Consider the following 18,560-nt stretch of genomic DNA (forward strand, 5'->3'; position numbering starts at 1 on the left):
AAAGACCTTGCAAGGATACCAAGACAAACTCTGAGGTAATTCCGACAACAGTAGATAATCAAAATAAATTGTTAGGACCAGACAATCCCATACACAGTCGGCCAATCTGAAGTAATACACACCACACTTTAATATTTGCACACTTTATTACTTCTAATTCTTCTAAACATACATGTATTAACATCTATCTTGATGAGCTTGTTATTAACAGATTTATCAGGTTTTGAATTTAAAGGAGTTTTTTTTAGCAGATTAAAAGAGTTAGTTAATACATGTACAAATTTATTTTAGTTTGTTTTGGAAGCTGTAAGCTTATTGAAACACGCTCAAATCCATTCCTAGAACCAACCAGTACTAAGCAATTAATGTCAAGTTTCTTTTATTACGTCACATGGTTAGCCTATGATGACGTCACATGGTTATCAGCAAAACATAACTTCATTATAAATGCTGTTTTCTCAGGGAAAAAGTAAGAATGAAACCCTTTAAATAATCTAAAAACATGATTAAACTAGACAAAAGCTGGATAAATCAAAGAACACTTTTATGATTTTACCTATCTTTTTATAATAAAACAAAGCACTTGAGAACAAAATTAGAATTTTGATATTTCTTGCAAACACAGATATACATTGTACATAATTATATACACATGTAGATTTATATACACACAAAAACACTGTGAAAGTCAAGGTATCCTTCTGCTTTAGAGTTTATTAAAGTTCTATTTACTGAGCGGTAATCTTATTCTTTTGTTAACATAAAAGATCGTAACATATACAATAGCTTACATCTCTCTGTAATTTGATGCTCAAGCCATAAAGAAAAAATATAATGAATTACATAAAAATAAGTGTTTCCCACATGTTTTTGTTTTAATGTTAAACTATTTTCTCCATTTCTTCACAATGCCTGTTCTTCACTATTGCATCTCTCCATCCAGCACACATACAATTATCAAACATAGGTCAGACTTCAGGTCCTTCCCCTCCTGGTACCAACTGAAAGCATAATACACATACAAATGATATTTCCAAAATTTTATGACTTTTTTCTTCACCTTTTTTTTCACCTGCTCACCTAGGTACACAAAAACTCAGAGGTGGGCTTTATGTTGATAAAATGATGCCTGTTGTATAATGACTGGGTAGTCTGGGATTCAGGCATTGATAGTTTTTGCTTATTTATAACATTTTTTATTTTGCTTTGTTCATAACATATGTTCAAAATTAAAAAGCGCTATTCCGTATTTGTTTGTCGTTTTGATAGTAACAGTGTCGATTTGCCAAACAGAACCATAAAAACATCGACAGAATGGAACCCAGGCTAATGATTGGGCATCATTGCCAACAAAGTCTTTTAACAATATTTACTTCATCAACAGCATGTTAAATTTTGAACAAACTTCACAGGAGTTTTGAGTACAGCACATTAATGCAAAATATAATATGACAATATGATTAATAGAGGAGAACAGTTTGATAAATAGTTTCATTTTATACCATAGAAGATACTGAATGAGTGTAGATTAAATACTAAATTTATTAAACATGCCCAGTCAGATAAATTCATTTTATGCAAACCTTTTTATTTATCACATATCCAAAATAAGAAGGATTTAAAGTAAAAAAGTTATTTTTCATTGATATGCCTATAGTGTAACACTAACAAAAGAGTGCTTCACCACTATGTTTGTATATAAAGCCAATGATGTCACGTCAAAGTGCTATTACACCAGTGCAATATATTTTTATTAAATGGTTCTATTACACACCAGGGTCATGTTTTATAATTATCATTGTTCATTATCTGAGATCTAACACAGCTGAATATTGTATTTTTCACTAATTGTTTCACTTTATGTCCATGCCTGTTGTGAAAATAATTTTCAGTATCATTAACAATAAAACATTTGAAGGGGCATCATTTGAAATCTTCACAAATAAGTATTGAACAACATGTGTTAACATAGCACGACAGCTCAGTACTGAGTGGTATTGTAATGTGTATAGACAGCTGGTTAACATCACACAATGCATAACATTTCTCATGTAAACCATAACTGCTAGAATTAACTTTTGAGAAAATTATCTTAAACACATTACATGATAAAAATGTACATTTGTTACTATTAACTATTGTGATATCATGATGGTCAGCATGATTGTGATGTTATGTGGCAAAATCAGAAATATGAATTTACTTTTTTTTAAATCAAAATAAATTATGTTGAATGTGCCCCAACATTCCACTAATCAGTCAGTCTATGGATGGACAGCAGGACAGTGGGATAGACGGGGCATTAAAACATAAAATATATAGAAGCATTGTTTTACATGCATGATAGCTGGGAATAGTGCTTAAATAATTATAATAGATCACATATTCTTGAACAAGTATTCTTCTATCAAACTTACCATGGTAATGTTATTTCCATTTAATAAAATCTGGTCCAATTTTGTCACACGTCTTCCTTCTGGAGTACTTTCACTATAAAACAGGCAAATATGAGGATTATTTAATAAGTTATGTCTACAGTATTTTAAATCATACACATATGAGGCATTCCATTAGAAATACATGCAGTCATATACACTGACCAATTTACTGACCATATTGTGCAATGGACAATAAAACAGAAATCCAAAACTATAACAAATGTCACAATGCAGATATATAATAAATTGTGTGGCATATCATTGGCCTCAAGTCATTTCAAAAGCTTTTAAAGCTGGGAAATTGTCTGTCAAGGATGACTACTGTTCAGGTAGGGCCTACAACCTCTGTTAGGCAAACATAACTGCCAGTGTAGGATGCAAGTTTTTAAACAAGTTTTTTTTTGCAAGCTAATAGTACTGGCATATCAAAAAGTTTTTTTTCACTCTGACCAAGAATTTGAGTGTAAGAAAGGTTTGCACTAGGTGGGTATCCCATTTGCTTACTAAGGAGCAAAAGAAACAGTGCTATAAGTGTGCCAAAGAACATCTGAGAACATACAAAGACTTCGATAGTCCAGTTATTTCTAACATACTGACAGGTGATGAAACTTGGGTGCATATATTTGAGCCACAAAGAAGGAATTATAACATAGAGTGGTTGTGAAGAAATCAAATGGCCCTGTATTGCATAAAGGTCCATCATTACAAAGTCACTGAAATTCTGTACAGAAAAAAGTGAATGGGTTTTACAATAAGCAAAGCATGGTCATGACTCCATCTTATACACATTACATGACAATTCCTCCTCTCACAAAGCAAGATTGTTTTAGTCTTTTATGGCATATGAAAATGTTAAAGTTGTAAACCATCAACCTTATTCTCCTGACTTAAGTCAAAGCCACATTTTTCTGTTTCCCAGCCTTAAAATGACATTATGCTTATTTCATCATTGTAAAATGTTTTTAAAAGATTGACTGTTATAATGGTAATTGACAACCATTGACATTTGAAAATATTAAGGATAGAATAAAACTTTGCTTTAAATATTTAAAGTCTTTTTATATATTGAATGGTACATGTACAGATGAATTCCGACATATACTTACAGAAATTTCATAGGGCCATGTGAGTTATTCATAAAATTGAAAGGAATTATGGAAAAATGTAAACTGATTTTGACTTTCATCTGTTCAAACTCCCTATAATCTCTTGTTTGGGTATACATTTTGTAATGTCACTTTTGGGAAAAGATATAGAGATACAGTGATGATCTCTGTAGTGCAATTTACCAGTGTCTGCGCCAGATTCCAAAAGAAGAATATCTTTTAGTTTTTGAAAAAATGCATTTCGGTAAAGGGGGAATACTTTGAAGGTTTGAAATAGGAAACAATTTTATACTTTAGAATCTAGCTGCAGAAACTAATGAATGACCCTAATAACTAAAATCTTCTTACACAAAATACAGAATATGCATACATTAAAGCCAAGTTTTTAGCCATGAAAAACCAAGATACACATGTAAGCATGAATTCTTCAATGTGATTTTTATAAAGGTTACTTTAACTGTCTGAATAACATACAGTGCAACCCATAATTAGATGACACGGATGTGCTGGCTGATCTTTGTCTGCACTCGTCGTTTGTGGCAGTAAGCTTACGATTAAGAGATATTTTCAAGTGTTAGATAAGTGTCATGCGGTCACAATAAAATGCAATATATTCCAATTATTAAAAAAAAAAAAAAAAAAAAGACGAAGAAGTTTATACTTACAATTCAATTACATCTTCTAATACCATATCTGAGCAAATGTTACGGAGAATAAGCTGTATTTTCCTAACATTTCTCCTGTGTGAATTATTCTACATTACATTATGTTCAGAATATAAAATAAGCTACAGGAAATATTTCCTTTGCAATGCAGACAGTGCCATTTTAATATTTTTAAAATTTCAAATTTAAAAACTAAAATAAAAAAAATTCATTTATAAAATAACCACACTTTACTTCAGCTAATAGATCATGGTGATGACTATAGTATAGGACAAACATATACCAGAAAACTGATCAAATTTGGTATTCAAATCATTAATTCAAACAAAAGTTTATCACAAGACAAATCTCTGAACAAGAATTCAATATGTGGTGGGGTAAAATATACACACTAACACTGGTAAAAGAGAGAAGCTGACTTTCTAGCTTAACCGACAAAGGATACTGACATAGTCATCAAATCCCAGAAGTACTCCTACAATTTCTTTATCATTCTTCATAACTATATGAATTCTTGATCCTATACACTTGTCAACCAACTCTGAAAATGTAATTGTATATATTATAGTCGAATAGAAATAGGGCTGTCATTGATGGACAATTTTGTATCGATATATCGAGAGACAAATATTGACGATATATTGATATATTGACTTTAACAGAAGATACAATGAAAAACATTTAAATGTGTGTTTTAAATTGGAATCATAGTGATATGCATGCTTGTATTAGACATAACATATAGTACAAACTAACAGAAAGTGTCTTTTTTCTGTTATTTTTGTCACTGACATTTGAAAACAGAGCTTAAAGTTCAAGTTAGCCTAGAAAACTGGAAAAAAAGCGACTTCTCTTATTAAGCAAAATTGAGAGGTATATATTTACTAACATAAAGAATTTTTTTTTTAGCTTGTATCGATATTTGAAAGTGTGCATCAATATTGTTTCGGATTATGTATATCGATGATATATCGATATCGCGATATTCAATAACAGCCCTAAATAGAAATGTGACAGAAAAGGAAATATATGTTTTTTATGCTTTATGAACTATCAGAAATTTTAATTAAAACTTTTTCTCTTTAAATTGGGCTGTTAAAATTTGTTAGAGGATCATTTTATGAAGAATTGAGAAAACTAAAACTCTATTTAGAATAAAATTTCCTTTAGATCTGGAACATAGTTAGACATAAGCAACTGCAGATTTATGGCTGTGTTATGTTCACATCCAATTTAGGCACACATTTTGTGTTATTGATCAATGTTCCCAGAGATGGCCCAAATTTTGACACTGGAGGCAAAATTTAAACAGTTTTGGTGGAGGACCTATGATTCAAATGTTAATTTCTTGTCTTAACCCATTACGTTATATAAACGCCTTTAAACGCCTTGTTCACCCCCCCCTCAAATGGTGAAAAAATGCCTTATTTAGGCCCCCAACACTTGTTTTTGTTTGAGAAATGTTGTTAAAAAAAGTGACCTCTTTTTCGGCGTGGCCCCCCCAACCAAAAGATACATCAAAACCAAAAGATGTGCCCCCTTCTGTTTGGGGGGGGGTTAGAAGGGGGGCGGAGTCCCCCTCATCACCCCAGATTGATCATAAGGTAACGTGTAAGCAACGCTGAAAAGCATTTGACTCTATCTCAATCCATTGAGAAGTTGCAGCACTTTGAAATCAAGTTTGATGGAAAAAATCAACGCAAAATAGTGATTTTTGGCAATTTTGATATGTCCCCTCATTGCCATGGTAACAGAAAATTTAAGCCTGAGCATGTTGTTGCAAGGGCAATGGTCCAGTCAACATTTGTGCCAAGTTTGATTAGTGTTGAAGCAGTTTTTATAGTATTATAGCAATTTGAACTTGTAACGGGAGACTTTTCAATGAAAAAAGCCATTTTTCACAAAATGCTCATGAAGTAATGGGTTAATAACTTATTTTTCATCATCAGTGTTAAGGAAAGTAAAAACCTTTACGCCAAGAACAGGATTTTCATTTGCCTGTATTGGTAATTCTGACAAAAACCAAGCGGTCAGGTCTCTGTTGACTTACACTTGCGGTGACTTCGAGATAACTTATCTTCTTACAACTTGAAATGATTGTAATGACAGCTTTATTTTCTTTAAGAGTAATCAATTTCTTACCATTTGGTACCAAAATTTTGAAAATTGGTGAAAAAATGTTGGGAGTTATGGAGTTCATATTAACTCATTCAACCCTGTACACTATCTACCACTTAAACCCTACTGATAACTGATAAGCCAACTCCTAGGTACCTTATTGATTTTATCTAAACTGTCTCCCTGAGGGATATTGCACTGTTTTATTGACAGGTCATAAATAATAGGGGGTGCATTATGTAATTTGCCTCTGGCAGTCTCATTTTTAATCCAATCAAGCTGAAATGACACATAAATGTTGGCAATAAAATTACCTAATCAGTGGTGTAACTTCCATCACTATGGCAACATGTTGGACTGATTTATTATCAATAAAATAAAGAAGATTTTCAACATAAAATCAGTTTATTTGTAATAAAAGAACTTTATTTACTGTATAAATTTCTATTAAAACATTCTTCTCCATAATATAATAATTTAAAAAACATATTGAGAAATTTATAAATTAGAAATTAATACTTTGGAAGCATTATGCAAATAAATAAGTATAGTAATGACTAATGAGCAAATATAAGTATTATGTTATGGAGCTCATAAAAACAGACAAGAAATGTAACATTTATGGTGCAGAGGTATATATACATCAGAAATTCATATTCATTAAAAAAACTTTTATTTTCCTGTTGTTTTTTTCCTTAAAGAAAATTTCAAAGGAAACAATCAATAATTTATCTTTACTACTGTGTCTAAAAGTAAGAAAATATTAGCCGGAAAAAATAATCGATATATGAAATATGAATGAAAATTCTTAAATGTGTGGATTAATTTTAGATAATTTCAAAATTATATATAATAATTATAAAAATTATAGATCTATACTGGTCGGGAACCATCAACCGGACACTTTTTGAACATTTTTCCGTACAGATTTCATAATTCTTAACATAGAGACCTAAAAATTTGACACAGTTCAGCTAGGTTCTTCCCCTAACTTACAAACTAGTTTGTTTATTTCTGAATGTATTGACACTTATATCTGAGGCCCGACAAGGAGGGTATCAAAATTACCTAAATTGTCTACACTACAGTACCATGTGTCCGGACAGATATGTACATGACGTGATTTAATTCAGATAAAAGCTTGGGTGTTTTGATTTTTGATTTTTAACATGATATACAATATGTCAGCAACAAATGCTGAAGTTTTGGATATTCTATTGTTTACTCTGCAAATGATTATAGCTGGTATATGAGGTCAGGCATTGCTTTCCTGGCCCCCAAATTTCAACGTCAACATTCTTGAAATAGACATTAAAATATTACCAGTTACGGAGGTTGAATAAATTTATTTACTTAATTATAGAAGAAACATGCATTTATTGTTGGTAAAAAAGTGACTGACATCCACTGAACAAAGAAAATACTAAATTAAGCATTTTCTGGGCCGTCCGGGTTTGATGGTTGTCCGGTTTTGGTGGTCTCCAACCAGTATAATAATAATAATATAAAAATAATTACAAAATAAATACAAAAACTGTAAGGTGTTTACATTTTTGTATTTCTTACATTAGAACAGTTACTCTTATTTTCTAGAGCTTTCAATTATGTTACTTTTCTGGATAAAAAGGAATGTAAAAAAAGGTCATCAACTAAATATTTTTGTAAACAAAATCAAAATTACTGTCTACTTTACAAAGTAGCTCAATCAGAAACACAGAAAAGAACAGTTCAAAGAAATCAAATTCATTTGAGTCCGAATCAAGATCTGGATTTGGGCCTGTGAATGGTCTCTTAGGCAATTCTGACCGATCGTTTGTCTTCCACTGAGAATATTCCTCATTTTCGTCCGCACTTTCATTTTCACTTTGACTGTCACTCGATCTATCCGATTGATTCTATCTCACTTTCACTATCGAGACTAATGTCACAATCCGAATTTGCGCCATTTTCCGTGTCCGTATCAAACATAATGTCAAATAAATTCTTCCGATTTTCCATTTTTTAACGCAATATAACTTTTTTTCAGATAGAGATATTTTGATAAAATTTTCACTTTCGTATAGGTAAACCTTTATACTATACATATAACGCGTTTCCTGATTGGTCAAAATACCTCAAATCTAAATATAATCCGTCGAAACAACCAATGAAATGCGCCGACATAACTCGTCACGCGGTATACAGTAGTAGTTCAATACGCGACGACTACTCTCGTCATGCGGGATAGCCGATAAATTTTATACGACGACTATACTCGGCGCGCGGTACACGATAACAGATAAAGACGACGACTATACTCGGCGTACGGGTCGAATGAGTTAAGATGAGTGCTGAAAAATGAGGGGCGAGTTACATACCTTTTCTAGATATATATGTATCAATTTTTTATTTTTTTTTGTGGGAAATGAAGAAAATTGAATTAAAAGCATACCGGTATATCAAATATTAAAACATGTTTCAAATGAAAAATACTGCAGTTTACATGGTTTTGAGAGGTAGGAGGGTTGTAAATGGGTAAGGGGGGGGGGGGGGGGGGGAAGGAAGTGACCAATTACATGCCAAACACCTATGAAATAGACAATATATAATAATTATGAAATTAGGTGCTACCTAGGGCGCAGACAGCTCATATGATTTAAACACAGAGTTTTTTCCTTATATAACTGATACCGGAAACGGCACCATTCCCAATAGAAAATAGACAGCAAATTTCCCTATTCGTGACTGATAAATTCCCAAAATAACACTGAAAATTTCCTCAAAAATCGGCAACTTTAAAGGTAAACAAAAACAATAATGCCATTGATAAGTGATATACGATAAAAACCAAGTACATTGTATAATCACATGAGTTCATTTCGTACTTTTAAGTGTTTCACACCTAAACATTATTTATGCACAATTGTAATGATTATCATTTATTTTTTTAACCTCAAGTAGCAAAAATAATCATTAAAGTTATAATACATGGTTTTAAAGTGTACTGGCATGCGAGCAGTTCCCGTACAAAAATCATAGTTACTTAAACATTATTTTTCATTACGCTCACTCACCAAAATTTGAATGTTACACATCAATATTCAGCTCGTCACACAAATCATGGAAATTCCATCATGTTCTAAACATAGTATAACCCTTACTTATGAGGCCTCATATGGGGTACCGAAATTATCCATTATTTTGTATGAAGAGAAGTAGTTCCCGTACATAAAATCTAACCCATTATAATTATACAATTTTATTATATCGGACCTATTTTTCATTTATAATTGTTGAACAGACCATTATCTAAGAGATAAATGATGTAATTCAGGAAATAGAGCGTAGACTAAACGCGGGTATCAATTACCCGGTACCGTTACCCCAACGCATTCACATGCAATAGCATGCTTGTATGCATGATATTTTACGCATCAAAGCCATAAAATTATTATATATAGTAATATTGGTCAACATTCTGATAATTAAACAAGTTTACATCACATTGCCTACTTATTTGTAAACAGGTGGTATTAGTGGAAAACCCTTACAAGCCTCACGTGTAAGTATTTTTGCGCATGCGCACAAGGACGGATCCCCCAGAGAAAACAAGGTCACGTTTTGACGACGCACAGGTGAAAGTGATTTAAAATGAGACTTTATATACGTACTGCCGAACTGACACTTAGATTTTGTCTCGTTTATGTATCTGCTTGATTTGAAATTAATTTTTGAAGAATGCAAGTAAAAATCAAGCGTTTAAATGAAAAATACGGGTACTGCTTCTGTACGGGAACTGCTCGCATGCCAGTATATTATGCACAATTTTCATGTCTCCCTGGATAAAAAAAATTCCCAATGAATATTTTGCATCTAATGTTGAGTCAAACTGATCGATTTTTTCCCCAATCTGTCCGGTACCAGCACTATTCCCAAAGCAGGGAAAAAAACACTGACACCATAACATGTTTAGTGTACATGTAAACCAGATCTTTCTTGCACTTTGTTAATATTAAATTAAATGCAGGTATTTTGTACAGTAAACAGAAACAAATAAATTTGTGGTGTTCAACCTATCATCGGAGTGCTAGGAATATTTCGGAAAATCTCCGAACATAAAAGGGGACCACTGCTCATGAGTAGGTGTTTGGAAAATCCCTTCCACCATTTTTGTTAAACTCTTATCACAGTTTTTTTTTACGTTTTTTATAATTGATGTGCTATTTTATCAAAAAGGATATGTAAAAGTAACTTTAATATTTATCACCGTACCTATAGTTCTTATCAATGAAATCAATGTATGTTTATTGTCTGATTTTGTACATCATTCTTTCACCGGAAGTGTTATTTGGCAAAATTTTGGAAACAAAGTGATCCCTCGGAAGCGTTAATCACAACAAAATTACAAGAGAAATGAGCTCTGATATCAATATTTAGCTCAAAATGATTTCAAAATGGCGGGGCCCAGTTAACTGTGAATTTTTCTCAATTTTGTTATATATATTTTTCTATTGATTTTAATGTGATTTCAATTTAATTTATCATGTCATACATGTTATCCAAGAGCGCTTCAGCAGGCTGGGGAATATTGCCGATCGAGCTATATAGCTCGTTTGAGCTATAATAGCCCGTTCGGGCTATAAAAAGAACAAAAGAAAGTGTCAAATGTCCTTTGAAAAAAACGACTATCCGAAAGCGCATATCCGAAGTATACCTAAACTACTCCATGTTCCCTAACACTTCGAAACGTGACATTGGTAAACACTAGCAGCCTCCGACATGCTGCGCCAACACATATAATGTTGGGAGAATATGTAAATTTATCTTTTTAAAACGTCACCTGCATGTAAATAACTCTTATTTCTTCGTTTCGTAACTTGAAATTTCACTGGAGCCGTCCCGGAAGTGAATGAAAAAGACCGAACGAATTATTTTTTCAAAATATTGTTGTAATCATAATCAGCATCTGAAGCCGTCTAAAAATAGTAACAAATGTACAGTGTGTGTCCAAAATAATTTCCAAATTTTAAATTCATTATTTCTGAGGATACTTGTTACACATTTTTTCGCCAAATAGCAATTCGGTATCTTAAATATTGACTACTACTACACGTGAATTTCGTGCAGCTTATATACGAGGTGTCCATAATGGTAGGTTGTGAAATATGTAATACCTTCTTCCTTTGGTTACATCGTTAAGAATTATCGTCCTCACTACTGTCATCTGAAATATTTAATTCTTTGTATTTGCTTCATTTATTTTACATTATATAGAATTGCTTTTTCCTATAACAATAGCATTTTGATTCAAACAAACACAACAGTATTGTTTTGGTTTTTTATGTAAATCATGTGTGTAGAGTATTAATTTACCTGTAAAAAAATACGTTTATCATTTACAAACTTTGTTTACAATTTTAAGGGAAAAACGTTCAACCCAGGAAAAAATAAGGTGGGGCAGGATTGTCGAGCCAAACACCATCATACCGGTAAAATAGTGACAACAAATTATCTGGAGGATGGCTGTGCAAGATCGAATACATTGAGCAAAAGGTTAAAAACAATTCAACAAAAGGTAAACAAAATTATTGTTAACAAGATTATTCTGTTTTCTTACTACATTTGTTGAATTACAATACATAATTAGAAAAGGCTTTAACAACATATATTATGCCTTAAAATTATAAAGAAAAATTATAAGAAAAGTTTTATACCATCGGAAATGTAATTTGAATCTGCCTTTGAACTTTCTATAGAAGCAACCATTTCTTTATAAAATTGAAGCATTTCTTGTTTTGGCCGACCTAAAATGAATGTTTCTTTTAAAGATTATCTTTGTTTATTTTAAGATTAAACAATTGTCCAAATTAACAAACACTCAAATGCAGCTAACATACAAAACAGAGTATGGGCGGCAAGGGTGTTTGAGAACTGACAACTGGGAGGATAGTATTGGTAATTATAACTAATTATTCAAAACTTATATTCAATGATGTTGATGAGGAGGAGGAGCATAAACATAAATATATTTTTAACATAGTATTTTTATATTTCATAATTACATAATACTCATATTCAAATTAAAAAAATGAAAGATTTATCTAAAACAAAATGATATTTAACCTTAAAGCATAGATATTAAAATTCTGATCATGCTATAAATTAATTTTTTAATAAATTTTCTCTTATAAGGTTTTATGAGCCCATGTCAAAGGCTCTCAGATTATATCACCTCATTCGATAGGTGAGAATATTTATATAACCTTACAACCTTTTCATTTTCTTTCGAATGCACACTTACACTTCTCACATGGAAAACATATTATTTCAATTTCAGATAATCGTCTATATACCCATTTTAACGATTTATGACATTGATATTGAAAACAGCCGTTGATACAATATCATATAATGAAATAGGTTTAAATGTTTTCCAATATACTTTTCATATTTTGATGTATGACAATAATATTTTTTAAAGTCAGAATTGACCAATGAAGCGATACTTTACAACAGTGCATTATTATTTTAAAGAAGCAACAATTAATAATTAAATTTAAAGGCCCATTACGTGTAATAAACAATTTAAGTTCATTTTTTAAGATTTTTTATTCAGGTATCCTCTTACATATTTCATATTACCGAGGTATAATGTGCCTTTAATATATGTAGCAATTACTTTTTTAGGAAAGGTATTATTACAATTAGTTGCAATGGGAAGTTATCAAATTAAATTTTATAGATGATATAAACAAATACGTTACCTTCTATCAATCTGCTAATTCTGTCCTTGAAAATGCCATTTATAAAGCTTGATTCCTCTATAATCTTTTCGATGTTGGATTGGAGGAATACATTTCTAATTTTTGTGTATGATTTCTCATGTTCTTCTAGGAATGAGCTCAATATCTGATGAATAGGAATGTTGGGGTCGCAGTTATATAGCCAGTTGCTTGGAGAGTACAAATTATTGTATTGTAGCTGTGATTGAAAGAGTCTGTTACTTGCTTTGCTTTTGTAGTTGTAGTTTACTCTCCAGTTTCGGGCTAGAATTTGATTGTTATCAAAAAAGACAATTGAATCTTTCTTCAACATTTCATTTTCACGAGACAAGGGTGTTGTGGCTATTCTTTTTAGCCATGATTGTAATGACCTGTAGCTACCAGCAGGCTTGTGAGTGTTATTAAAGGAAACAACAGTTTTACTGTGGCTTATGTAATAGGCCACTAAGTAATTTGCAAAAGCAAACGGCGTGACTGATTTCTGGTTTCTTGCTTTATACACACTTTCAACGCCACTGGCTATGCATACTACTTTCTTTCTATCAGTATAAGTGGATTTGGAGCAATTTAATAAGAATGATGTTAATATACAATTACGGTTTTTCAACCAGGCTTCCAAATTTAAAGACGTTAGGAATTCTGGGTTTATATAACTTTCACTAACGTAAACACTATCTTGATAAATAGAATCGGATACAAAACTGCCGATTGCACCAACAATATCCTTTAGCTCTTCTTCACTAAAACCACCTTCACTTATCTGTTTAATGACATCGGAAGCCTCACATGTATTTAGAATGCGTTTAACACCCCTATTATCATTTTCTACCCATCTTACACATTTTTCACAAACAAAGTTACAATATTTACTGATAAGTTCTTTCTGTCTTAAAATGTGAATGGTATCTTTTTTTATTTTTTTATTGGTTAGTTTAAAGATGGGCCCCGACTCACCATCATCACAAATGACATCATGTTCTCTGCATCCGCATGAAAGCATCTTTAACAGTTTAAAAATGAAAGCACTGTATACAAAACATAACTTTTCCTGCTGAATAACCTTGTATTGACCTGTATATAGTAAATCACGGACTTCAACTTTGACCTCTACATTAAAACAATGATTGAGTTAAAACGAATTTTTTTCATTCAGTGGCCGAAAAACACCAAAAAAGTAAACAAACGGATATTTGAAAGAATTAAAGGAATAGAATATTTTTGGGCTACCCTTTACCATTTGTTACTATTTTTAGACAGCTTCAGATGCTGACGAAGATGACAACATTTGCGTGTTCGTTCGTGTATTTTCATTACTTCCGGTACATTTGCAGTGTTGGAAAAAGTACGAAACGAAGAAATAAGAGTTATTTAGATGCAGGTGACTATTTAATAAGATAAATTTACATATTCTCCCAACATTATATGTGTGGGCGCAGCATGTCAGAGGCTGCTAGTGTTTACCAATGTCACGTTTCGAAGTGTTAGGGAACATGGAGTAGTTTAGGTATACTTCGGATATGCGCTTTCGGATAGTCGTTTTTTTCAAAGGACATTTGACACTTTCTTTTGTTCTTTTTATAGCCCGAACGGGCTATTATAGCTCAAACGAGCTATATAGCTCAATCGGCAATATTCCCCAGCCTGTTCAGCCCTCGAGGGACCTGAAACCCTGCACGGACTTTCCGAGTAATATACAAATTTCAACTTAATACGGGGAAGTCAAAGTCCGGGCCCGCTTGGTTTTGGCTTGCCCGGCTATAGACTACACGTGTATATTTGAAAGAAAATTCAAATAAAAAACAATTAAAAAATATATAGAATTCTATACCTATCAATGAAATTTTCAGTGTCAGTTCTAGTAAGGCGCCGCCATTTACAATGTCACTCAATGATAAAAGGCGGTGTATTCCGAAAACGCAACAAATCTCAACTTTTCGGATTAATAATAATCGTCGAGTGTTCCGATTGAAAGCGGAAGTGGGTACATATAATACCGAATGACACCTTTAAAACGGAAAAATGAAAGGATTTTTTACCGACTTCCCCGTTCATAGGCTTTGCCTATTTTCATATTATTAATTTTAAATGTATCAACCATTCCACGACGTCAACAAATGGCCTAGATACTAGAAAGTCATGTTCGATATCCAAAAAAGTGAAACCATCACATGCTATATGAGTTTATCAGTTTATGAGCGTCTACATGACACAGAATATTTTTGTTTAAAATTATTTCAATTTGCTCATCAAATCAGTATAAAATCCCTTCATATGTGCAAATTATGAAAAAATTAATATCTGTTTCAAAGATTTAACATAGATAAAATGCATTGAATAAACTATCATCAATGTAAAAACAATATACCGAGTGGAAGAAGTTGAGATGGATTTGTGAAAGTCGCCATTTTCCGGTGGAGGGTTTTCTAAGCGGTGTTACTGTTTCTCTATGACAATGGCTCTAAGAATGAACACCACTAATTTTTTTCGCAAATCATTTTTTTCCCCTTTTTTTCGTTTTGTTTGATTTGTGTTTCAAAGATATATCTGTATCCACTTTCCACTTCCTCTTTACAGGCCGTGGCTGCAAGCCAAAAAGAGAGAAGAGCAATGAACGATGAGGGGAAAATCCCGGGATCGCCTATAGAAAGGCCGGGACCCGGGATCGTATAAAACATATATAGTAATCCCGGGAATTGACCACCTACTCTCGGTGTATAGTATATTTTTATTATCATCATCATTTGAATGTTTTTGTAGAGATTTCTGAATAAGTTTGATTTGTAGTACATGTTGTTTATCTTTAAAAATAACCTTTTTTTCACAGACAAAAAGCGTTAATTAATTGAAAAGCCGGGATCGTATTAAAACATATAGGGATCCCGGTTCAGAAAAGCCGGGATCGTATTAAAATATATAGAGATCCGAGGAATTGGCCAGTTCAAGAATATAGTTTTCAGAAAAGCTTGGATCGTATTAAAACGTATAGGGATTAGGGATCCCGGGAATTGACCAATTCAAAAATAGAGTCTTTATTTTTTTCCAATTAATTAGGCATATAATATATTGTGATTTCCGCATTTTAAGTTTGTTAATAAATAGCTCTAAATATATTTATATCCTAAGTTAAATTAATTTAACGTTCATTACATACAATAAAAAATAAAAACTTAACGTTTAATTGCCTTTCATTACGACAATAATCAACACAAATATAGTTTATTAGTTTTCCCTCTATATCTAATACGATCCCGGATCCCGGGCGTCCCGGATCCCGGGATTCCCGCCCCCCCCCACCGCATTGAACCCAGGCTGTGTGTTATACCGGTGCCACGTATGTCCGCCAGAATAAGGATTTCAGGACTTTACACCTCCTAGACGTTTTGGCTTTGGTCTTTACACCTCCTGGACATTTCGGCCTTGGTCTTTACACCTCCTATAGACGTTTCGGCTACTTTTTTATATTTAGTATTGTATGCTGTATGAATTAATCAGTAAACTTGTTTGACATACCTTAGTTGTTACACCTTAATTGGATTATATTGAGTGATAATTGAGATAACTCAATATTATATTTGCATGATATACATTGAGAGAATATTTGTTTTTGTTGAAATTCATAATTAGGAAATTTTATTTTAAAAATGACATTCTTGTTCAAATAAAATTTACCAAATATGTATCAATGTATGAAAAACAGATAAAAACAGAATAATCAGATTTACTAAATTTTATTCAGAGTCATACACTATACAATAACATAACATTAAAATAAACACTGTAATTCCCATCATATAATTTTATTTAAAAAATGACATTCTTGTTCAAATAAAATTTACCAAAAATGAAAATGTACTACAAAATTTTTAACAAAGACATAAGTCATTATTCATGACTGTTCAGAAGACATATTATTATGTTTTTTTCCTTTTCCTGTAAATGGATGTATTATTCTTTCATTTTTTTCAGTTTTGTAAAAGTTATAGATATATATCCAAATATCAACATTGGTTTAAGGTCTTCTTATAATGGCTAAGAATTTTATATGATCATTATATATTGTACGAGGGGTGTCCCAGAATTACGTGGACTTTTGCTGTAACTCAAAAACTACTGAAAATAAAAACAAACAATATCAACATGAACAAAAATGCAACTTTATTGCATTAGTACAAAAAATTTCAAAGTTGTCCGGCAACCGGATTAGTGTCTGTGGGCAGGGTAATGAGACAAGGGGTAGCGGGTGCGGGGCAGTCCATTCCGACGTGACGACGTCATTCCGGTGGCGTCGCTAGTTGTTAATAAATGCGTGGCGTCGGATGTCAGTTTTTTTTTGTCAGTTTTTTTTTTTTCAACATAGTCGCCGCCTAACTCAATACACCTATGGTGTCGATATATCCACTGGTCGTACACTGTAATAATAATAATAATAATAATAATAAAGCTTACTAATAACTTTTGTTACGATATTAGTGTTAAGACGACGGTGATAATGCTGACGCCGTATTATTATTATTATTATTTATTTCATTTTTTCATTATTATTATTATTATTCTTTTTTATCATTATTATTATTATTATTATTATTATTATTATTATTATTATTGTGGAGTTTATTTTGTACGCAAAGACAATGTGCGTTAACAAGGGAAATAACCTATCATGCGCACTGCTTACTATAGCAGTTTGGTTCACTTTCTTAAAAGCTGAAGCGGATAAATTGCATTTAAAATAATTGTGATTAGCTTAATTTTTAAAAATCATTTTTTTTAAACACAAAATTATTGCTTACCCTTGAATAGTACTCAGCATTGTAACGCCTGTCCCGATCTATGACGTCCTTGACTTCCTTAATTGACGCCGCAGTCAACGTTGACTTTCTCCCACGACCCTTGTCGTCTTCTATGTCCTCCCGGCCGTCTCGAAAACGCTTATGCCACTTGAAAACGAGTGATCGACAAACAAGAGGTCTCACTTTTGCAGTTTCCAACATTTTCTGCGTCTGTGTTGGCGTCTTCCCAAGATTAACACAAAACTTGATGATAGTCCGATGTTCCGCGTAATCCGTGGACGTCATTTTTTGTTAAATATCCAAGAGCAACGGTTGTCAGTTGTCCGCTGGTAAACAATAACGGAAACAGCTATGACGTCAAAATTTCAAACGAACGTTCATATGACGTCACTGCATATGCTTACGACGTCGCGCTATTTTTTACGTATTAATACGCAAGACATACGAAAGTAAAGACAACTTATTAATACAAAATATTGGACTGCCCCGCCCTGCGCATACTGCGTTACTATAGTGACGTAAAATATAGAGAAGCAATGTTAGAAATTTAAAAATAATGGACATATTCATTAAGGATATGTTTAAGGTATTGTGTACAAATTGCTAAAGTTATAGCAAAAGTCCACGTAATTCTGGGACACCCCGATTTTTTTTCTTGTCAGTCACCATATTTTTAATTTTC

The 18,560-nt window shown here is 32.4% G+C and overlaps 2 protein-coding genes across 2 annotated transcripts; both read right to left on the bottom strand.

Annotated features, from left to right (window-relative positions):
* Positions 1-389: 389 nt before the first annotated feature.
* Positions 390-15,608, bottom strand: LOC132750531 (U6 snRNA-associated Sm-like protein LSm5). The gene is made up of 5 exons (XM_060740527.1): positions 15,454-15,608; positions 4,655-4,750; positions 4,210-4,237; positions 2,418-2,490; positions 390-1,001 (listed from the first exon to the last, which is right to left on the bottom strand). Exons 1-5 carry the CDS (start codon positions 15,491-15,493, stop codon positions 969-971), a joined length of 270 nt encoding a protein of 89 aa, XP_060596510.1. The 5' UTR covers positions 15,494-15,608; the 3' UTR covers positions 390-968.
* Positions 15,609-17,287: 1,679 nt separating this feature from the next.
* LOC132750533 (protein GVQW3-like) lies at positions 17,288-18,293 on the bottom strand. Its single transcript, XM_060740528.1, has 2 exons — positions 17,879-18,293; positions 17,288-17,497 (listed from the first exon to the last, which is right to left on the bottom strand). The coding sequence occupies exons 1-2, from the start codon at positions 18,161-18,163 to the stop codon at positions 17,453-17,455; spliced, it is 330 nt and encodes a 109-aa protein (XP_060596511.1). The 5' UTR covers positions 18,164-18,293; the 3' UTR covers positions 17,288-17,452.
* Between the last annotated feature and the right edge of the window lie 267 nt (positions 18,294-18,560).

The sequence above is a fragment of the Ruditapes philippinarum genome, unplaced genomic scaffold (assembly GCF_026571515.1).
Source record: "Ruditapes philippinarum isolate M1 unplaced genomic scaffold, ASM2657151v2 ctg1652_1_1_1_1, whole genome shotgun sequence".
Classification (NCBI taxonomy): Eukaryota; Metazoa; Mollusca; class Bivalvia; order Venerida; family Veneridae; genus Ruditapes; species Ruditapes philippinarum.